The 24,681-nt window shown below is 37.4% G+C and overlaps 1 protein-coding gene across 4 annotated transcripts in view; it reads right to left on the bottom strand.

The window, feature by feature from the left end:
- The window catches only part of lepr (leptin receptor), a 45,222-nt gene that overhangs the window by 7,185 nt on the left and 13,356 nt on the right, over positions 1 to 24,681 (bottom strand). For 2 of the 4 annotated variants that reach the window (XM_069194178.1, XM_069194177.1), the window contains 11 exons: positions 17,432 to 17,478; positions 15,377 to 15,432; positions 13,524 to 13,781; positions 12,568 to 12,691; positions 11,032 to 11,234; positions 4,591 to 4,736; positions 4,022 to 4,166; positions 2,148 to 2,444; positions 1,941 to 2,046; positions 453 to 652; positions 12 to 160 (listed from right to left, as the gene is read on the bottom strand). In XM_069194178.1, the coding sequence (XP_069050279.1) occupies positions 12 to 160; positions 453 to 652; positions 1,941 to 2,046; positions 2,148 to 2,444; positions 4,022 to 4,166; positions 4,591 to 4,736; positions 11,032 to 11,234; positions 12,568 to 12,691; positions 13,524 to 13,781; positions 15,377 to 15,432; positions 17,432 to 17,436 (1,689 nt within the window). In that variant the 5' untranslated portion in view covers positions 17,437 to 17,478. Of the gene's footprint in view, positions 1 to 11; positions 161 to 452; positions 653 to 1,940; positions 2,047 to 2,147; positions 2,445 to 4,021; positions 4,167 to 4,590; positions 4,737 to 11,031; positions 11,235 to 12,567; positions 12,692 to 13,523; positions 13,782 to 15,376; positions 15,433 to 17,431; positions 17,479 to 20,890; positions 20,951 to 21,054; positions 21,073 to 24,681 lie in introns of those variants that run through there. The other 2 variants (XM_069194180.1, XM_069194179.1) reach the window with 2 other exon arrangements.

Consider the following 24,681-nt stretch of genomic DNA (forward strand, 5'->3'; position numbering starts at 1 on the left):
TAAAAGCACACCTTCCACTGCTTATTCGGCCCATCTACAGCATAGCGGATCTCAAACTGAAGATCATAAACTGGCAATTCCGTCCTTTGCCAGCTGATACTCAGATGTCCCTCTGGAACTGTGATCTCAGCCTCAAGGTTGAGGGGAGGATGTGGCTTTACTAGCAAAAAACAAAGCAGACAGAATTTGTACTACTATTGCTCATCAGTTTGATGATCTTTTAATGTAGGTAATTTATTAATCAAGCAAGACATTACTTCCTACTCTTTACTAATGTTATTCTTACTTTAATGTGCACCCTCATTTACCATAATGCAAAACAAGCTGGCATAACCTTTGAAAGAGCAACAAAAAATAGGATGCAAGTCGGAATAGTGGGAGAATATAAAATGGATAACAAAATGTGTCCACAAAATTACAGCCACTGCTTTATTTACAGCTTCCTTGCTCACCAACATCCATTGGGGTGACATAGGTGGGGCGTGATTTCACAGGGCCAAGCTCATGGTGAATCTCCAGCCACATCACGTAACAGAAAGACAGGTACAATGGTTGGAAGGTGCACTTGTGGGATCCCCATCCCATGACAGGGCACTCCTCCACGCGGGAGACACGCACATCCTCTTCCAGAGCACCACAGGAAAGGCCTTTCCTTTGGGAAGCACAGGAATCTTGAATTCAGACCACCTATAAGCAACCTCTTAAATCACATGCAGGCACTGAAAAGCTATACAGCACATGAAAAAATATAACTTGAGATTCAGATATTGTGTTTGGTTAAGAAGCCCATAGTGCAACTTCTATGGTCAGGAGGCCATCTTAAACTGGGGATGAATAAATGATTTTAACAAGCAACCCATAACCAAGAGCCATATCACCCTGCAACTCACAACTGGTAACCCACTGAAGCTCGGCAAGTGTGAGCCTGGACAGTACCTGGATGAGAGACCTCCTGGGGAAAACTAAGGTTGCTGTTGAAAGAGATATTAGAGAGGTCTGTAGGGGACACTCACCCCATGGCCTGTGTAGGTCCTAATGCCCCAGTATTGTGATAGGGACACTATACTGTTAAAAGGCGCCATCCCTCAGATGAGAAGTAAAACCGAGGTCCCGACACTCTGTGGTTATTAAAAATCCCAGGACCATCTTTTCTCGAAAAGAGTAGGGGTGTTACCCCGGCATCATGGCAAAATTTCCCAATGGCCTTAACCAGTCATTACTCTGTTCTCTTCCCCACTAATAGCTGATGTATGGTGAGGGTTTTGGCGCACCATGGCTGTGATCGCATCATCCAGGTGAGTGCAACACATTGATGGTGATGGAGGAGAGTCCCCATTACCTGTAAAGCGCTTTGAGTGGAGTGTCCAGAAAAACGCTATAAAAGTATAAGGAATTATTCATATTAATTATTATTTTGAATTGAGAATTGAATTGAATATCAACACGGAATCGATGGGGACAGTGTTTTCTTTCCACTGGTACAGAATGTAGAGAACCAAACCAAATTTTTCTAAATGCACACCCCAAATGTGTTACTCTCGTAAATCATGGGGATTCCTGCATCATACAACCTACGCAGTCCCAGCTGCCTTCACCCAACTGTTTGCCTCTGCTTGAAGAGTCCTAGGTACATTCATCTGATGACATATGCTACCCCCCAAGTGTATGCACTTACAGCAAGTAGGTGAGCCAGCCAACAAGACACACACACACACATCTGAGTAGTTTTGAAGAATAGAAATAATAATTAGCTGAATAATTACTACATATTCATTTTAACGGTCACACACAGGTTTAATTCAGAATACATATGGGAATTGTCCCTCATTACTTTCCAGATCTTTTTCCTTTCTATGGTAAAAGACCGTGAATTTTAAACTGCCAAGACCTTTCTAATAACCCACACCGCAACTGCCCTTAAACAAAATCCATTTGCTTACCGATAAAGGAACTTCACATCACTTCCCAAAACCCAATTTGGATTCCATTTGCAAGTCATGTTGGTCAGATGCTCATTAGTTTCACAGGAGATAGTAACATTGATATCTAATAAGTACAAAAACAGAAATGAATAAATTGCAGGCCTACTGTATGAGTACACCTGTCATCAGGCAAACAATAACCGTTCAGCAATACGACTGCCTCACCTTTTGCATAAATTGCCGCGTAGCGGTAGTTGCAGACTGAATTTTCTCCATTTTGTTGACAGCATTGTAGCACATCATAGTCAATCCCCCCTTTGCGTTTATGTGGTTTCACATTAACCAGAGTGACACTGTTCACGTGATCATTAATGGTAGAATATTGACTTACGGGAACTTTTTCATGGGTATTGAGCCACCACACAACATTTGTTGCATTAGTGCTCCGGTTGTTAAATACACAGTGAATTGTTACATTTGATCCAGTACTTGCCAGTATTTTTGCAGGAAGGTATGTCACTTCTGCAATAAAATGAGTCACAAGAACAATGCATTAGACATTTGGGGCTTAATGAGCCTGAACAGAAAACAATTGTCATTTTCATAGGTTTTGGTTCAGGCATATGGTAAATGATGCATATCATTTTCGATTGCACATTTGCACACCTGACGAGAAATGGCTATTCTTTGTTTCTCGGATATTTGAAGTATGTTATTAATGTATTGAGGTTCCACTTGTTTTACTGTAACATCAGGTTTTCCAAAGCTTCTCAGTTAGTGACTATAACAAATGACAAAAATAAGGAAACCCACAGGGTTTCATTCATTTTATAAAAATTCCCAATCCTCTATTTGACAGTAACTAAAGGCTCTTAAGTAATGCACACAAAATACCATTATGGTGTGTCTTACTCGTAAACTGAGAATGTCATTTTTGGAAAAAACAATCTATTAAAAATTATTCTTGTGAATTGCAGTGCTGTCGAAGAAAGACTGGAGGTTTCCAAGCTTATGCCTATGCCTCTGAGAAACAGCCCAGAGATTTTATTACAGGTATTACATGAGTAGAGGACAGAAGATGTTTTTCATTGCTTAAGCCTAGAGTAATAAAAAATAAAAAGGCTCTCTAAGGAAGGAACACAGCAGCAATGCATGGGTGAGCTAAAACATATTTCACCAACCATATCTCTGTCATTGTTTGTTTTGAGCAGTTATCATTATTGGCCCAGTCAGCAGGAGTTTAATCTCCTCTTTTGAGATAAGACCTCCACCTATTAATGAAAGCAATTCCTTTCTGCACTGTGACTCTGTGCAGTTTTCTACTTCCCATTTGCCTTTTGGGACACCAGTCCCCATGAGATCCCACACTGTGCGCATTAGTCATTAAGAATGAAATTAAAGATGGTGAGAAAAACAAGGTTCACAGCAAACATTTCTTGAAAAAGGACAGCTGCAAGAGCTACAGGAAAATACACTCCTGAGTGGGTCAACCAGGACGGGTGCAATCCTGGAGCACAGACTGAGGCCTCTTCAAAAAAACAAAGGCTTTTGTAATGACACAAAAGGTCATTTAACAGTTCTCCTCTAATATGACATGATATAAATGTACTTTACTATTTACAATTCAAGATGGTATTGAATTATATACGGTATATTGTAGGTCAATCAATGTAGTAAATTGTATTTAATGTCAACAGACTGTTGTCTGTGCTCTAAAAATAGTAAAGCATGTTATTATGAAACATCAACCCACTTTTACTACTGTGTTTTTTGTACCATTTCTGTACTGATGAAATTGAGTGCACATTGGTCATTAAAACCAAAATTAGTATTATTCTAAATATTATTTTTAGAAAGGAATATTAACAGCAGTGCAGAATAAAAAGCTAAGGCTCAAAGTGAAAAAGGGAGAAACAGTGAAGAGTTATGTTTTAAAAGGAATATGTAACTGATTTTTTATATGTATAATTAAGTAAAAGTTTTATAAATGTAATTCACTTATTATAAATTAAGAAAAAACAAAACAAATCAAGCATGTTTTAAGCTCCGTAATCAAGAAAAGGGTACAGTTAGATTATGTTTAATTTTTGTGTACTCACCATTCAAATAAATAAAGAGAGGGATACTCCAATTACTCCAGAGACCAGATTTATTGCCATTCCTACAGCGAACCTGAGCACTGTAATTCACACCAGGTCTCAGGTTATTAAGTAGCACATGGGATGCCATCAAACCTTCTGTATACTGTTTAAGAAAAATAACAGGCATAGTTCTCAGTATTTTCAGAAACTACTGAAACGTTATGTGTAGTGAACCAAATGCCTCAAACCAAAGAAAATGTACAGCTAGTTTAAATACAATTTAAGGTATTCAATTACAACACTGGAACATTTGTTATATTTTAACTTTTAGAAGAAAATGACTTTTGGACTACCAACAGACTTTTTGAATTCCCAATTTAATTTCATGTTACAACATGCAGTCTTACTACAGAAAACACTCATACCTACTCTAAAAAGCAGACATTAATATTTCACTCAAAATACACATCAGGGCAAATGAAATTAATTAATTAAAGTTTCTGAAATCATTTAGCATAACTATATGATTTCTTGCAGTTCACCTAAAGACAGCATTGCTTGTGCATTGTGGAAATCTGGATTCTTACCAACCAGCTGTCCTCAGCCGTATCTGCAGAGTATCTGACTTCGTACTTCAGTTTGTGGGGAGCTGGCTGAGGTTCTGTCCAGTTCAACCACAGCTCCCCTTCAAGGGTCATGTGATACTCTAATTTGAGAGGCGGGTCTGGCTTCACTGCAGAATGGATTGTGTAAAATTATTTTTTTTCTCTTAGAGAATAAAATACCACCCGTGATTTTGCAGACATTTTTATCTGACAAATGCTACGAAGGCTATATGATAAACTGTGGGCTAACAGATGTGTCCATACAGTAATTTAAATTAAGACCTCAGTTCTAAATTCCATCCTAAGCACAGAGACGGTTAATTTGCTTGTCCAGTAATTACAGCATGACTTAGAGAGTCTGGGCTTGAATCAGGGAGACCCTGATAAGAAGTCCCTTACCACAAACACTTAGATTAAGCTAATTTAAGAATGTCAGGATTTTTTTTTAATTAGCACAAGATAAACACTAAATAAAACAATAGAAATCAATCACATGAGAAGATGGAAAAATTGTACAAAACTAAATTGACTACAGGCATTCCACACAAGCCTGGGGAAAAGCTGCCCAGTTATGTTGTTGAAGCCAATACACTGTCTTCATTCAGTAAATGGCTGGAAAAGATCCTTTGATCAATAACAGGACCTACTAATAACCAAGTGCTAGGTAGGCCATATGGTCCCTTCTTGTTTATAACTTTGCTATTAAAAAAAAACTGTGAAGTTACAGAAAAATCAGAACCATCCCTGTCATTGCTTTAAAGAGACAGCTACTCGTCTTTTGTAAATAAACTTTAAAACGACTTGTATTGACATTCCAAGGCAAATTTTAAAGCTGTAGAAGAAGGGTAAAGAAAAAGTGGACATATAATTTGAATTCTTGAAATAGTGAATCCAAAGGACAAAGGTATGTAATGTAACTGCCAAAGTCATTGTTGGCTTTTAGAAACTCGAGCATTGAATTACTTGATCTGCACCAGTCCTTCATATTTCTGAAATCTAAAGTATATCTGGCCAGTTATTTCCATGGTTGGGCTGAAGAACTGCATTGCAGGACTGATTTTATCATTGAAGACTGGAACAAAATGATTTCATACTCATGTTTATGTTTAAACATGCCAATTGCCGTCTTTATCCAGCAAAGTATGAAATGTTAATACCAGAATCAGTAATATCAATGTCTGGATGATTCAACACAAGAAGTCCTGTGAGACTTCATTTCTGGAGTCAAAAGTAATAACTAATGCCGCAGTGCTTCCAAACCAAAACAGAACCAAGTGGTCAGAAAAGTGGTTTTTCAATTATTTCAGAAAACACTCCAAAACAGCTATTCAGACTGATCAACTCATGTAAATAATATTTTGTCTAATGATACATCTATAATGTATTCTGAGTCTCATTGTAAAAGAAGACAAATGAGCTGCTTTGTCAAAGTGACAAATACACAGTAGATCAAGACAGTGTTTTCAATACTTTTTTCCGAACATCTGTGATTCACTGACATTTGAAACTTAAGCAAACATCTGATCGTGTGTGAAGGTACTTCTAATGCATCTAAAATGAGCACATTTAGATATCACTTTCACTCAAGGTTACTTCAACACAGAAAACTGCAGGATATGCTTCACTATTTACATTATATACAAAGCCACATTTTAAGTGAGCTAAAATGAATTCAGATCTGCATACTGTATTAAAGTTAGAGACCATGACATGATTTTATTTTAAGAATAAGGAAAGAAAACTGAAACATTCATAAATTATATTTACACAAGAACTCTGCAAATACAGTGCCTTGCGAAAGTATTCGGCCCCCTTGAACTTTTCAACCTTTTGCCACATTTCAGGCTTCAAACATAAAGATATAAATTTTTTATTTTATGTGAAGAATCACCAACAAGTGGGACACAATTGTGAAGTGGAACGAAATCTATTGGATTTTTGAAACTTTTTTAACTAATAAAAAAATGAAAAGTGGGGCGTGCAAAATTATTCGGCCCCTTTACTTTCAGTGCAGCAAACTCACTCCAGAAGTTCAGCGAGGATCTCTGAATGATCCAATGTTGTCCTAAATGACTGATGGTGATAAATAGAATCCACCTGTGTGTAATCAAGTCTCTGTATAAATGCACCTGCTCTGTGATAGTCTCAAAGTTCTGTTGAAAGCGCAGAGAGCATCATGAAGACCAAGGAACACACCAGGCAGGTCCGTAATACTGTTGTGGAGAAGTTTAAAGCCGGATTTGGATACAAAAAGATTTCCCAAGCTTCAAACATCCCAAGGAGCACTGTGCAAGCGATCATCTTGAAATGGAAGGAGTATCAGACCACTGCAAATCTACCAAGACCTGGCCGTCCCTCTAAACTTTCAGCTCAGACAAGGAGAAGACTGATCAGAGATGCAGCCAAGAGGCCCATGATCACTCTGGATGAACTGCAGAGAACTACAGCTGAGGTGGGAGAGTCTGTCCATAGGACAACAATCAGTCTTACACTGCACAAATCTGGCCTTTATGGAAGAGTGGCAAGAAGAAAACCATTTCTCAAAGATATCCATAAAAAGTCTCGTCTAAAGTTTGCCACAAGCCACCTGGGAGACACCCCAAACATGTGGAAGAAGGTGCTCTGGTCAGATGAAACCAAAATCGAACTTTTTGGCCACAATGCAAAACGATATGTTTGGCGTAAAAGCAACACAGCTCATCACCCTCAACACACCATCCCCACTGTCAAACATGGTGGTGGCAGCATCATGGTTTGGGCCTGCTTTTCTTCAGCAGGGACAGGGAAGATGGTTAAAATTGAGGGGAAGATGGATGCAGCCAAATACAGGACCATTCTGGATGAAAACCTGTTGGAGTCTGCAAAAGACCTGAAACTGGGACGGAGATTTATCTTCCAACAAGACAATGATCCCAAACATACAGCAAAATCTACAAAGGAATGGTTCACAAATAAACGTATCCATGTGTTTGAATGGCCAAGTCAAAGTCCAGACCTGAATCCAATCGAGAATCTGTGGAAAGAGCTGAAAACTGCTGTTCACAAACGCTCTCCATCCAACCTCACTGAGCTCGAGCTGTTTTGCAAGGAAGAATGGGCAAGAATTTCAGTCTCTCGATGTGCAAAACTGATAGAGACATACCCCAAGCTACTTGCAGCTGTAATCGCAGCAAATGGTGGCTCTACAAAGTATTAACGCAAGGGGGCCGAATAATTTTGCACGCCCCACTTTTCATTTTTTTATTAGTTAAAAAAGTTTCAAAAATCCAATAGATTTCGTTCCACTTCACAATTGTGTCCCACTTGTTGGTGATTCTTCACATAAAATAAAAAATTTATATCTTTATGTTTGAAGCCTGAAATGTGGCAAAAGGTTGAAAAGTTCAAGGGGGCCGAATACTTTTGCAAGGCACTGTATACGTGTGATGTGTGTTATGAGGTGTGATATGCATTCAATGATGATGTACAGTGTTTTTCTAAGAAAGAAAATATAAATCCCTTTTTTTTTCCAACTAACTCCTACATGTAGTTAGGGTACAAAAACAACACCAAACGTTTTACCATTTTTAATGTGCTCAGTTTGTCTTGTTCCAGTCATGGGTCCTGGATTTGTAAATGTATAATTGACAGTGCAATCCATAGAAAATTAAAGCTTATTCAAGTCAAGCATAACTTTACATTTAATAACTAAATAGGCAGTGAGTGCTCTGAGACCTAAGACATGCCATTTTTCAGCTGGTGTGTGCCCAATTTAAGACCTTCAATCTCAGGAATGTAAAACAATGTTCTTGACAGAAAGATTCAGAAATGCTAATGAAAGCCACATGATGTGAACACACTCTACATGACATTAAAATCCTAAATATTTTAGGAGAAAACATACAACTAGAAATTCTGTTAGAATGTTAGGTTTAAGTATGAAAAATAATTGGACTGCGCTCAGCTGCACATTAATAAATGCCAGCTGTTATATATATGCAGATAACTACAAATACCTGCAGTAAATTCAAAGTTATTATCAGGAAAAGGACAAAAAAAAACTTCTGCAACAGGAGCACTGACATTCTTAAACAGATACGGTACAGTAAAATTCATTATGCTGATTAACATTTCATATCAACAGGCTGTACAAGCTGGACTTCAGTGATGCTTTACTTAATGCCAGGTTGCAGATGCAATTGTGTGAGTTTCTATCTCAATTGTTTTACTAGTGACCTGACCACATGTTATCCAGTTGAAACGTTGTGCAGTCAGGATGCACCCACTGGAATGGTAATGAGATCCCAAAAACTGATCAATGTAGAGCCATGCAGTGAGATTAACATCAATAACTACACGTGCAGTTCCATAGATTGTGTCCACACTATCTGACACTTAGATGTCCCCATTCATTTGTCTGTTGAACACAACAATTAGGGCATCATTCTATATATATGAAACACACTAACCAACATCAGGAAAGTCTATGAGAAAACATTGCTTCATTGCTAAAGAAGACATGGCTCCACTGTTGCTAAAACTGGCACAAAGCCCTAGTCCCCTTGATTAGCAGTGGGTACAGGTTCCTTTCTGTGTTTTTCTCTAGTCATTTTTACCAGGATTGAAATGCTAAATCACATCATCACCCATGTCCAATCAACACTCTCAACTAACGAGGTGAGTAAGTGTTTGTGCAACACAATTACTTGAGCGCATCAGGCTCAGACATGAATGAAAGTAAAATCACATTTTTTTTAACCTACTACCCAGCAAAATTCCTTACTCAAGAGTAGAGCAGCAGCTTACCTGCACATAGAATTGAACCTACTGTATGAACCAGCAGTCAGGGGTCCACAACACTAATCTCTATCATGCACTAAGCCCCTTTACAGTAACAGCAGTGAACATGTGCTATTAATTTCTTTAGAAATCTGGATACAGTCTGTAACACTGGCACAATAAAGAGATGTACACCACGTGAACTTTCTTCAAACCACTTAACGTTTTTTTTTAATGTGCTTTCGTTTTATATCCTCGTGAATAATTTTTGGGTTATCTAATGCACATTTCTCTGGGTCCACCCTTGTAAATCAACTCCTCAGAACAAAGCTTCATTTTTACAAGGCTAATGTTGGCAAAATAAACTCTCAGAAATAAGTGTTCTATTTCAACACAATCATGATTAACCTGGAGGTAATTATGAACATCAAAAACTGTGTTTAGCTGGGTAATCTGGAAGTTGCCAGCTGGGATTCTTGGGGCAACTATGAGAATTTGAGGAGTGGGAGGTGCAAGTTTGTACAAATCCATTACATTTCTTGCTTGGCATGGTGTTTGTTGGGGGGTATTACAAACAAATGCTGAGGCGCCATTTTTCAGTAAGAAGACCAGAAGAATATACTAAGGAAGTAAATGTGTTTTAGTGTGTGTTCATGACTGGATTGGGGATATTGTCAGGGATGAACTGCGGTAAAAGAGCATCTCAGGTCTTCTATTACCAGCCGTTTTAGTCCTGCTGGTAAATGTAGTCTGTGCTGCTGAATGACTTGCGACCCGTGTGGCGATTTACCAGATACACTTTACATACTGTATAGTAAATTGCCATATATCAACCATTCTAATTTAACTGCTAACACAGCACAATTTGGTAGCAAATGAATGGTGTAGTTCTGGAGAAGAAAGGTAAGGAAAACGTGGACATACAATTCAAATCACACATCATGAATTAATAACTTTTGGGTAAAAATTAAATGTTACCTAATACAGCAGCACACTAACATGCTACAACATAATTGCTTGGCAGGCAAACCTTGTTTTATCGTTTCCTGCCACCCACAGTGGCTTGCAAGTAGCTACACACTTACTGAGACCATTTTGAGCTAAGGAGCATCTTAGTGTTCTGGAAAAAACACTGACTCCTGTACTTCTAGGATCAGTCTTCTCGAAATATCTACATGATCGTCACCTGTCACACAAAGAATTCATGCTCAGGAGTTTGACACCAGTTCTGGAGACATCAAGTTTCTTCCACAACCTCTTCTATTATCAACAATATCAGACTCTCAGAGTCTTACTTACAGCACTGGGTGAATTCTTAAGTTAGGCTGCCTTCAGTCAAAGGGAGTAGTAACTTTGGTAACTACTGTAAAGCTTTGGTTTCCATGCTCTTATGTGTCACATGGCCAAAACTAAGCCTTGAAGCAGTGTGGCAGTTTCTGATGGTTTGCTTGACAATCAACAACACTGGAGTGTGTCAACAAAGTAAAATATTGAATATTTATCCACCTGTTTTTCTTATTCCAATAGTTATTGTTAATATTGTGTACATATCTAACATTAATGTGTTTTAAAGAATAACATGTAACAAACACAAAATAACATTCCAATTAAGGCATAATTAAAGAAACACACTGTGTCTTTCTAAACAAAATGATGATAACTTACCCACATTTCCAGGGACAATGTGCATCGCTGGTGATTCCATAGCTCTTTTGCCATCTGAGATTGTAACTCTCAAGGTATAGGTGCTATTCAGGCTTTTTAGAGGTATAGCACATCGTAAGGTGTCCTCTCCTTCACAGCTACTTTCAGCAGCATAAACAATCTCTTCTTTTTGTTTAGAAGAAACACTTGTGTGAAAATCTGACCTAAAATATATACAGAATATTTGGATTTTTAAAATATAAGGATATCAAGATCAACTGTTTTAGTAGGCAAATAGTAAATCATTTTCAATTCTTCTCGTCAGCAATACAGGAAAGAAAACATGAAAAAGCCCGAAATAAATACTCAACATGGCAATGCTACATTTTAAAACAAATAAAATACCACTATGTGTCTACGTTAACAATCTTTACCACTTCAAACATGGAGCCTGTGTGATTTATCAGAGCTTCAAAAGCAGTAGATGGATCTTGTTAGTGGAAATTACTTCCAGCGCTTTTTACAATCAGAGATGTTACATTTTTTTTAAAATAAACCCCAGGTATCTATCAGTCTTAGACAAAGTCAGACTTCAGTAGAGTCCTCTATGGACTAACTTACAGCTGCACAGATCAGTAAAGACTGCAGGTGGTTTTTGATAAACCTCACGTATTAACTGAGAGATGCAGGGCTTCAAACGACTTTGCTTTTTATAGGACAGGACAATTACACATTGAAGTGAGGGTTCTGACATGAAAAAAACAGGCCAAACACAGCACCAGCTGTGATAAAGCACTAAGTACAGCATACTAATGATGTGATTAACTTCATGAATAACATGAACATTATTTATACAGTACATTAAAAGTATGGCTTATATCATCAGGATTGCTATTACTGTATTTCTCAAATAGTCATTGAGTCTACTTGCTTCTGAATTTCTGTGGAAATCACTATCTTTTCCAGCATAAAAAAGCTTCTGAAAAATATCTTAAACTTGTCTTGGGGAGAAAGTAAAAGTTCTGCTGTTTGGCATACAAATCTGAAAGACAGCTAAACCAATCGCCATTCTAAAAATCTGTACGGTATATAATGGCAGTATTTTGTTTCTTATGCATGCCCAAAAGGTCTTGGGTTTTACATTGGCAAAACACAGCTAAAAGATAATAATACTGAAAAGCAATCTGAAAGAAAACACTTAATATACAGCAATCTGTAATAAAAACAGGACATTTTCTATTTCATAACCATTCCTAATGGATGCATCAGAGCTTTTCCCATAGGTATTCCATTCTGAATTTTAAGCAACAGATCTATGTGAGTCTTATTTAATGGTACAGGACTGCAAGAACGCAGGAATGCCATACAGCAGACAAAGAACCTACATATTTCTACACTGTTCTTTCAAATATATATATGAATAAAACAAAAACCCTTTCATAACAAAATGTAAAAAAACACTAACAATGCATATAATTTTCATGAAAGGTAAAGTGAACATATTAAAAAGAAATATTACCCAGAAAATGAAGAGCCAGACAGAAACCCAATACTTACAATGAATACCGCAGCCTAATTGTAAGGAACCTGCTCCTGTCTGGATATTTTGTGTGTGGCTTCAGATTACAAATTAAATGTTCCAGGTTTCCATCAACCCAGCACAGGATGTTCAAACAGAAAACTGAAAGAAATTCAATTAACATGTTAGCTTCAACACAGTCCAAGGCTAAATTAAATTACCAGCATTTTCTGTAAGGGGCTTATTAGGAACATGCCATTGCCATTTTCATTTACAAATTAACAGCTCAGAGAAGGCAAAAGAAAAACAAATTACTTGTGTTACATTTTAACTGTGCTTCAAGTTCAGATAACCTGTTATTTAATGAACATGTCTGTTTTGACTGCAAACAGGATGTGAGAAAAGAACCTCAAAGCTAAGGTAAGAGATCAGAACAGCTCACTGCAAGAGATCATTTTTCTCATACATTGCCAGAGTGACCTTTGCCCTTGTTATGAAGCTCAGATTTTTCTCTCATTGGAAGGTCAAAAGAGGTTGTTGCCTTGTCCCCGAAATTCTCCCTCATAGTAAACCAGCACTCACTGGTTAATGGGCATTAAGTTCTTCTAGTACTTTTCTAATGTCCTCTAATAATTTTGCTAACAATACCAAAATGTCAATACTCTGAGTCAGTTCCATGGACTGCATTATTCGACAAACAATGTTTAAAAATAATTAACTCAAAGAAGAATGTAAATGTTGTAAAATACAAATGTTCCTTTAAAGAGCTGTGCTGTTTTGAGGTTGTGTCTCAGTATACAACGAATAACTATACACTTGTGGAAAACAGAGTGAGGCATACACTTGTTAACCACATATCCAGGAGTATTTGTTTTACGGTATATTCATTAGAATCTGAGAATTTCCAGATGAGGTCCAAAAATTATTTTTTGTTGGACTTCCAGGTCTGTAATGATATCCTGGGCCTGTAAGGAAATTAATTTAGTTGTCTTACCTTCAGCTTCCTTGTCTTCACTCTGAGATCTTGTACGATTTTTGTCAGGCCACATGCAGCACTGGGTTGCATTTTCGTAGTCTAATTCTGCCAGCCCTCCAATGCTTGAGTTCAAACTCTGTTCACTATCCGACCATTCTTCAGTGAAACCCATGTGTCCTTGCTCATTGTTAGGCAGACTGCAGCACAAAGCAAACTCTGAAGGCCAGCCCTGAAATGAACTAAATGGTCCATCTGTAGAAATCGGAGCTACAACATCTGAAACCCAAACAGAGTTTCAACATCACATCCAGACTTTAATTGTTTCTTACAATGTCTTTAGTTACTGCACACAGAGCATGTCAAATCCACAGAAAGTGGAGAACACAAGTGACAAGCCTTTATTCACTCAAGAGAAAAAAATGTCCAAGCAATAAATGAGCTGGGTTCGTGACAACACAAGGAACCTCTCCTGCAATCGTTAACGTATTTTTATTTATTATTCAATTCAAACTGAATAGTCATCCATTTGCAGCATCCCTTGGCACTTACAAGAAAGACTTAGTCACATTATAAATTTCAAGGCTAAACACTATGAATGCATTGTCAGGAGCAGTATGTAAAAAAAATACTTTTTACTTTTTACCAAGGCAGAAGAAGTGAGACATTTTTGCTGAAGAGCCACAACACTAAGTATCACCTAGTTGTGAGGCCAGCAGCAAAATATCTTATGCACATATAACATTAATAAATTATTAATTCTATGAGCGTAGACACTGTAGTTTTTGCATTGACCAAAGTTCATCAATGTGAAAATAAACCTGAAGCAAATGTTACAAATTACCTATAATGTTTAATACAATGTTACCAGTTTACTTGATTTGTCATAGCAGGATTATGCTTAGTGACTCAATATATCTACTGTATGTACTGGACTTACACCCAGTCGTGTATGTGATATGAATATAGTTTATAAAGAAACTGGATAGACATCTAAAAAGCTTCATGTACAGGAGAAGAGCATGTTGGAACATACTCTTTACTCTCCTGTGTCAATAAATGCAATAAAACAGGACATTATATACTGTAGGTGGATTATTAAATTTTTTCTTCAGGGATTTGACCCACACATCCTCCTACTGAGAGTGAATCATCCTCCATGAACAGACATTCAAAGAGAAACTTTCCTACAGATTTACAATTTTGTGTCCACAGCTAAAGTCCATTTTTGTTTCAAATTAATTCCATCTCAAGAAACATGGGAGTTGTTGAAAAGCACCAGAAATCCTTCTCTGTGGAACATTTTAGCTATACATTAGCTTCATACTCACTGACATAACTATAAGTGGTGACTACAAAATGTCATACCTCCTTATAGCAATAAACAATTTGTTTTGTTGTACTTACCTTTTTTTGGCTTCAGATATACTTTACTTTTTTATTACTTAGAGCAAAATGAGCTTTACAATTTGACAAAGCAACATGAGAAATACTTCGAAACAGAAAGACAGCTCATCATCATCAACAACTTTATTATTATTATTATTATTATTATTATTATTATTATTATAATCATTATCATCATCAATGCAGGTCCACCACATTATTTGGAAAACATCCACAGCCACTTTTTGGTGGCTAGCACACTGGTTAGGATTGCTGTCTCACAGTGCTGGACCCCTGACATACACAGCTGTATCAGTACTACAGTGCAAACTGTTGCACTAATAATTGGTGGTATTTAACAGGGGAATAACCCCAAAGAAACGCTGTTTTAGAAAGCAGGACATATACAAAAAGAAATTCTCAGAGCACTGCATATTTGACATGCAAGGAAGTTGGATATTTAAAATGCATGAGACAGACACACTTACTATGTTGTAAAGTTGCAATGAAGTAAGCAAACAAAAGCACCTTTTCCAGAGGCTGTCTAGAGAGCAAAGAGAAAATTAAATTAAGCATGCACTATATTCACAGCTCAGACTGTAATACTGTAAACTGTAAACATACATTGAATTTCAGGTAGAGTTTTAAGGTGAACAAACTTCATTACGAACATTAGATTAAAGTAACTCTTAAACCGATATGCCTATGACAAGCCCAATACTCAATAGCAGAATTTCATCGGGATAAAGAAAGAAGCTTCTCACTGGACCAAAATTCTGATTTCATCTAGATAAAATGTTGTTCTGTGAATTTTGATTTTTGAGCATTTGTGGAAAACTAGTATAGTAACACACACCGCATTATGTCTCAACAATTAGTAGATCTCTTGGAATAAGGAGTGCCTGAACATGCAGAAATAAAGTAGGTTTTACAGAAATTATGCTATAGGGAGCGGTGCGGTGGCTCTGTCTAAGGATCTGTGTCTGTGGCTAGACGGTTGTCGGTTCATATCCTGTGGCCGGCAGAGGAATCCTACTCAGTTGGGCCCCTGAGCAAGGCCCTTAACCCCAACTGCTCCAGGAGCACTGTATCTACTGTATGGCTGATCCTGTGATCTAACCCCAAGCTTCTCTCCCTGTCTGTGTGTCTCATGGAGAGCAAGTTAGGGTATGCGAAAAGACAAATTCCTAATTCAAGAAATTGTATATGGCCAATAAAGTGATCATATCTTATACATACTGTATTGACTATACTAGAAAGAGCACAGATTGACAAAATATAAGGTAGTGTAGAAGAGACAGCATTTGGAAGCAATTGTTTTTTTGGAGCAGAAAGAATACTATAAAACATTTTTACAAGCAAAACATTCTTGGCAATAAAGTCCCTAAATATCAGCAAAATTAATGTGCCATGAAATATATAAAGCAGAAAACCGCATGACACACATTAAAAAAGACACAAACATACAATACGTTGCTGCAAAAATGTACCTTACTAACCATTATTGTGAAATGTCAGAATCTGGAGTCTTAATGGGCTAAAAGCAGGCAGAGAAGCCTGAAAATTAAAGATTTGAAAGATAGAGATAATACTGAATTGGTGCTCAATCTTATTTGGTGCAATTTCTTCCCCTGACATATAGCCCAGTAAGGCTTGCCTTGCACTATAATCTGTGGCCATCAATGTCCTTTGGGCTTTGGACGTTTCTGCTTTGATATTAATTCATGCCCCCATAGTAAGTTAAAACACTTTTTTATTAGATCTCAAACTATAACACCTGTTTTCCATCAGAAATAACTTCTACATGACTTAATCTACACCTTATGGTTAAGAAGGTTTATGAAAACCATGTGTTAATCAATTACTCTCATTAATGCATCAGCATGCATTTTGCATAATCAACATATGCTAGTGGACATATTGTATTATTGGCTTTATGCACTTTGTACTGTATGCTTTAAGATGCGTCTTATTATGTTTTGTAATGACAACCTTTAACTTAGCAAATATTATATATATATAAAATCCTGCCAGTTTCCAGTCATGCCCTATCTCATAACATATTTTGAAAGCATATAATTGCCTTATGCATCATTCATGATCACCTTTTTTTCAAGTCTTTAAGTGCCTCATTTTCAAAACTGTGAAATGGAATTAGAAAAACAAGCTTTTGCTTAATTTGCATGTGTAAAAATCCATAGATAATCCCCTTTGCACAGAAATTGATCTTTCTTTTTATATACAGCACAGCGGGCTTTAACCGTAACAGTTTCTTTCCAGAATACTGTGTATTCTAGTCTATTGAAATGTCGCCTAGCTGAATCCAGCGTTGCATTTTTATAGTATTTGTAAGATCCAGATACAATTAATGTTTAATTGACAAGTTTTAAGACATGAATACTTGCTGCAAATGCTGTACACAGTTGAAATGCTCTTAAATTAAAAATGACTCTAAAGAACAATCTGACCACATACAGTACTGTACTCTTCTGTATTTTTGTAGAAACATTTCACTGAATAATAAGAAAAGAGGCAATACTTACATCATTTTACTTGCAGGTAAACATCCCTTTCCAGAAGTTAGACTTCACTGAAAAACAGAGAAAGAGTAATAATTCAACAAAGAACTGCAAGGAAACCTCAAATGCTTAAAGTAAATATACAGAAATTATTTCTTTAGAAAGCCAAGACCATTTAAACAGATAATAATATTGACAATTTAATTAACATAGTATATACTGTACAGTATGTCACATCTGCGCACATCGAAGAAGGAACAGAATCAAGATTCTACATTTCATCAAAAATTAATGATTCATGACAGAGTTAATAAAATCAATTTCACTCTAGACGAACGCTATGACACAGTGACCAGCACAATTTATTTGTGCTTCTACAAAATAAGCACCGCGGTTGAATACATTCCAAAAGATGAGATCCTATCCCCAAGTCACTGTTTTACAGTATACTTGTCCTATGAGAATGTAAAGCTTGCGTTGACATTTTCTAATGACACTGGCTATAGTCTTCCTTGCCTACAGAGTACAGCCCACAGCTCTTTATATATAAATCTGGGAAAAAGTTCTGAAGATTCTAAGAAGACACAAGTATACTGAAAAGTGTAGAAAGCCAATGCTCTTTTAAATAATGTGGGAGAGCTACAGTGCTATCACTTTGGAACTAAAAATCCCATAATGCACTGTTAATGGGTTAAGGAAGGGGTGGGGGGGGGTAACAGCACACCTTTTCTCATTGAACACACTGCCAGAATCTACCTTCACATGCTCAAATCATTATGTGTTATTAAAACGTTACAATAAGAATAGTAATAAGGGATGAGTACCAGGCAAGTGGCTTTTCACATCTGGGGAATATTTTCCAGGAAGGCTTTTCTGAGTGCATGCATATATTTCATATTAAAAATTCATCCTATATCAAAACATGTTTGATAGTACTCTAAGTACTCTGCAATGTTCCTAACAAAAACAAGGTATACAACTCAATAACAAAACTAAGCTGAATGTTATGATTAAATACCAACATATGTCACGTTTAAACAGTGGATTAAAAGCCGCTGAATATTACATGTATGTGAAGTTAATATGCTGATCTCAGTGAAGTTTTCCATTGCTGCATTGAATTACCTGAAGTACCATATGGTTACTACAAAGATACTGTTCAGGTTAATTCTCCTGATAGTGCTATGAAGAAAAATGCACCATGAACCCAAGGTTGTGATGACGTCAATTCCGTACTGAATTGTTGTATGCATTATTCATTATGTAATTATTTGTAGGCAACATGACAATGAAGAATAGTGAAATTGCAATGCAGAACTGCTTAGGATGGTTAAATTTAAAAAAGTGGTAATGAATGTGGTAAAATAGAAATTGTAAGCTAAAGGCACGCTTCTTAATTTAAAGGAGGTGCACACAATGTAAGACTAAATAAAAGCCATAATATGGCATTAAACATGTTTTAAGAAAATAAAGCATGCAGACTTTAGATACTGATCAAGCAATTTGGATGCAATGTTGACTAACTGATCATTCATGACTAACTGCAATGACTGTTGTACAAACATAAAATCACCTCATTAGTGAGAGAGTTGAGAGTTGATTGGGCACACATAATGTGCATATTGTCAAGCTTTGTGAAACCCATGAAAAAAAGCATGCAAAAAGAAACTTATCTGATCCACTTATCAAGAAAGCAATTGTACCCCTTGTATGATGGAGACTCGACTAAATCACCTCAGGTTGAAACACCAGTAGCAGAGTTTTGTCCCCTGTAGTGAGGAATCATGGATTTTTGCAGAAGAACCTAATGGATATCAGAGAGCTTGGCACAGGTGTGTAGAATTCTGCACAAAAAATCCACTGACAGAGAAGTTCAAACGTGAGTCTAAGCAGAAGTGGCCAGTCATTACTGAACTCCACTTGTAGCAATTGATAGCAACCTGAATACATGATGATCCATTGATCAATAGGACCTCACTTGCTGCACTTCCTTAAGGCTCATTGTGATGCAACAACATTACAGCAAGACAACACATGTTCTCATGCGGCTCGTGTGCCAACAGCTTTTTAATTCTAACTGTGTGTGTAGAGGGAGTTGCGCTACTGGATTCCCAACTCCTTAGAACTAAACAATTGTGGAATGAGCTGGGATGATGTGTGGCAACAAGGGCTCAGAGACCACACTTGTTCCAGCTGTAGGAGATGAATGGAAACGAGTCCCGCAAGACAGCATCTGCAAGCTGGTGTACAGCACGAGTCGCACAGCTTATATCACTTCCAGCAGTAGTCACACATTTGCTAGCTTGTGGCATTTACAGTAGACCTCCACAGTTGACAAATGTTAATCAGGATAATGAATTAACCTATGTCATGTTTGTTCAATAAAATCTCAGTTCACTTGTGACAAATAAAATGCCATTTTCCTGATTGCCACATCTTCACAAGGCTAAGTGGTTTGTTTTTGATGCTCGGTATAATTCAATTTTACATTTCCTTGCTTGCATTTCCAGAAACTTCAAGAGCATTAGACTAGAGAGTAAGATAACATTTCTATCAGATGAAGAATAACAGCTATCGTGAAGTAAGCACTGTACTGTATATACAGTAAGACACAATGTTGTTAAAAGGTAAAAGTGGTGATGACGGAAAATCCATATAAAAATCATCAAACTAGTAGAAAAAGATAAAGACACAGGACTCAACAGGAATACACTGCAGATTTCTTAACGCTCCTTAAATTCTATTTCCCTACATTGTTTACATGAGCTGTTTTGTTAGAGGTAAGGTTACACATAACTGTTGCCGTTTAAGTATTTTGAACCGCACATGCTCTTTTATAGTAGACTCCTGGGAGGACTGATCGAAATGAGGATCACAAATCTCCGAGTCCATTAAAATATAATTGTTTACAATACATTTAACTGTACGTTATGATTTCGAAATGTATTGCTTAAACAAAATGACATAATTTTAGAGGACGACAATGAAGGAAAGCTCCTGCACTACTATTTATCAGTAGTGTTTGATCTCTCCGTGTCCTTTTAATGATTTAAAAAACAGAATACTAATTCGGTCTAAAGCGTACAGCTGGCAAAACACATTTAAATGCAAATCTTCCACTCGCTTCTACTTCATTTAATAGTATGATAGAAAAATGTAGTGGTAAAAATAATGGTTTACAGCGCGTTTTTATCTTGAATACTTCGCAATCTGAATTTAATGCGCATTGCTTGCAACCAATACTTAATTCTGTCGATCATCTGTTTAACTGCTCTTGGTTTAAAAACTCAAGATTTCTCCGTCCCTCTCTAACCCCCAAAAATATCAATAAGCGACTACTGTAGCACAAGTTAGCAGTGCGCTGCAAAGTGTAACAAACTAACAAACATTAAAGACAAAGCCTTTAAAAACATATGTGCTACAATTACATTTTTAAACATAAAATCTGTAATAAAAGTGTTATCTAATTACAATGCTTCCTACCTGTTCGTTAGCAGGGGCTTGTCTCGGCAGGGGGAAAAGGAGATGCAAGTTACCGCGCTGCGCAAGCCAAGCTCAGAAGGCGTAAACAATTCAACTCTGAAGAAATGAATGGTGAAGTAACCCGGCTGGGGGTGGGTAAAAGGTTCGGAGAAAGCTGCACTTACACGGTTGGAGTCACTATCTTGAGTCATCAAGGCTCCAAAGGAGACCCTACTTCTGTGATTGTGTGGAAAAGAATGCTGTAATCGAACTGCTGAATGCAAAAAAAATTAACAGCTTCATTTATGCACCCAATTATCCCTGTTTTCCACAGCTTAAACTTTGTTCCATAGAATGAGTGGAAAGAACAATAATCAGAAGATTGTTAATAATTGCACTTGTGTGATTGCACGTTGTAGCCCTCTGGTTTTCTCCTTTTAAAATGCCTGCTAATAATAGGAATAAATAAGGAGGTTAAACTACTGTACGTGAAGGAGGGACAGGGGCCTGGAAAAATAATATTACACCAATTCATCGAGCCACCTGGTATATCAGGGCTCATTTGGCATTAAGATACAGATCACCTCCCTGGGACCTGGATTTTGATGAATTCTCCAGCAAGTGGAGGGTAGGGAATTCTCTACTGTCTGGGGGGTAGGGAATTCTCCACTGTCTTGGGTGTGGCACTGTTCTGGGCTAAAGACAGGGCTCAGACAATATAGGGAGCACTGTATGTCTTGCAACATGTTACCAAAGACAGACGTGCTTTCTTTCAGCATCCCACTCGAAGTAATATGCAGTACGATTTGAAATGTGCACACAAACTTTATTGTTGTACCTTATATCTCCCAACTGTATGGTAGGTAGGTGGCTATAATTGTGCAGCAGATGATGGTTTTTCAAGAGCTCACATAAAAGTGCTGGTAATATATTGTACAGAGGAGTACATATTACATCTCTAAAGTGGTCAATCTTTTTTAATAATAAACTGAAAATAAAATCCTTAAAACTGTTAAATATGTTTGCTGCTTTCCCACAGACAGCTTTTAATGGATGCCTTTTAGGAGGCTATTGTCGTTGTTTAGCTTTTTTGGATAAACTGTGCAATCCTGGGGGTGGAATGAAAGCTATCCTTTTACACTATCAATTAATTATAACAAGTCTCCTGTGTCCATTTCACCCACTCATTTGCCATTTGTCTGTAATATTGCTCCCTCCTAAGTACAAAATTCCTGTACTGCAGTAATGTAGTTAGTGGAGTACCACAGGGGACTGTATTTGGATCACTGCTGTTCTTAATTATCATACCAATTACTGAAATAACATATAATTAATAAACTAGTCATGTTTGCAGATACAAGAACAGGAGAAAAGACAGTATCAAACACTATAGAAGCCAAAACAAAAATCAGAGAGAGATTAAAGACTGACTACCACCTAGCAGATGACATTTAATGTAGATAAGAATAGATGAGAGTTACATGCAAGTCACAGTCAAACTATAAATACAATAAGGGTGTTGCCATAATATATAGAATATATAAATATAATAAGGTTAACACAAAAGACCTAGACCTCTAATGTAAATAGAGGTCTTCTAAACAATTTACCATAGGAATGCAATAAAAATGTTTCAATATATAGTTAGTTAAACTGAGTTTAAATCTAACAATGTTACCTTAAAGTTGTACAATGCAAGAGTAAATATATTCAACTATATACTTGAATGGATCTAATTCAAGTATTCAAAATACTCAAAGGCACTGACAAAGTCAAGCCAATGAACTTCTTTTATTTGAACAGTGAAGTGTGAAACAGGAGAACTAAATGCAACAACAGAACAGGACGCAGTTTATTACACAAAGGGCTGTGAAATTCTGTTCATTGCATTATTCAGAAACACTGAACAAAGTAAGAAAACTGACACATTTGTCCAGACAGATGTTGATCACACATCAGTTGTTTGTAACAAATAGCAGATGTCCTCAACTGTGGTGTTTTTTAAGCAATCAAAAGCGACATTTATTTTTTCTTTTAAAAAATCCAAAACCCATTCTTAAAACAGATGTTTTATTTGATTAAATTCCACCTAGACAGATAATCCCTTTAAATTCTGAGACACTTAGTTGTGTGTTTATGGATATATAATCTCAATATTTGGACTAAAAGAGATGCCCCTTCTCTATTAAATTGAAATAATGAGACAGATGCCTAGGCAAAACATTTTACTACCAGGCTTAGGGTTATTGATCTGAAGAACAAAAAAGCTTGAAAAGACTTAAAAAATTATGAGCTGTGTAGTTAATCTTTTCTTTGTTCTCCATGGACTACAGCCATTGACAGCCTGATTTACACGCAATATTAATCATATACTATGAAAACTCTCCCTGGAGCAGTTGGCTCTGTTGCAGATCTTTGGGACGATATTTCTGAAAAACTGAAGAAGGGTATGCAAAAAAACACGTTGAAACAGGAAAGACTAAGGCTTAACTATGAAATACACCAGACAGTTGCACTATTATGGATTTATTAAAGGAGAGTCCAAATTATATTTGTTAATGTTTAATAAAACACCTTTAAAATATACTTCTTGATATCCATCATATCTTATAGTTACCTAATACAGGGTCGTGGTGGAGCCTGAGCATACAACAGGCACAAGGCAGAATACACCCTGGACAGAATTATAGTCCATCACAGGGCACATACAGACATGGGCATGCACACATTCCCTCACAGCAGGGACAGTTTGCCCAGAAGCAAATTTACCTACCAGTTTGTTTTGGGACTGTGGGAGAAAACCCCCAGCACCCGAGGGAAGCTGACATTAACATGAAGAGAACATACAAACTCAACACAGATACAGTAGCACCCACATCCAGAATTTAACTTAGGGCACCAGTGCTACAAGGCAGCAATGCTAACTAATGTGCTGCCCCATGAGGAGAATACTGCATATAAACTAAGTTCTGGATATGTCTATACCCTGTTATAACACCGCAAAATCCTTTTTTGATTTGGAACTATTTTATACCCACCTAAATTGCCATTTGTACATGATTTGGCTTTGTGGCTGTCAGATAGTAGCCCAGACTCCAACCAGTGCTGTCAGGACCATGTCATGTCCATGATTAGTGCAAATAAAGCTGTGTGCAAGCAGCCATCAGCATTTCACATTTTTAATTCACAGGTCACCAGCAGCCATATCACCCTGCAGCTCTCAACTGGCTACCCACTGAAGCTAAGCAGGGTTGAGCTTGTTCAGTACCTGGATGGGAGACCTCCTGAGAAGCTATGGTTGCAGCTGGAAGTGGTGTTAGTGGGACCAACGTGGGGAGCCCACCCTGTGGTCTGTGTGGGTCCTAATACCCAGTATAGTGGCAGGGACGCTATACTGTAGTGGGCGCTGTTTCTTTTGGATGAGATGTTAAACCAAGGTCCTGACTCTCAGTGGTCATTAAAGATCCCTGGGCATTTCTCGATAAGACTAGGGAGTTATCCCGGTGTCTAGGCCAAACTTCCCCCCTTGGCCTTTACTGAGGCCTCCAAATTGTCCCCATGTATGATTGGCTTGCACTTGCCCTGCGATGGACTGGCACCCCGTCCAGGGTGTACCCTGCCTTGCGCTCGTTGCTTGCTGGGTAGGCTCCAGCTTCCTACAACATTGTATGGTATAAAGTGGTTTGGTGAATGACATGACATGACAATTCACAGGTCCTTGAAGTTAATAAGGAAACACCATTCTAAGCTAATCTGTATGGCGGCTGAGCTGCCTTGCATTGATATATCCACATGGTAGGAAAAAATTAGAT

Source organism: Lepisosteus oculatus, chromosome 9 (genome assembly GCF_040954835.1).
Source record: "Lepisosteus oculatus isolate fLepOcu1 chromosome 9, fLepOcu1.hap2, whole genome shotgun sequence".
Lineage (NCBI taxonomy): Eukaryota > Metazoa > Chordata > Actinopteri > Semionotiformes > Lepisosteidae > Lepisosteus > Lepisosteus oculatus.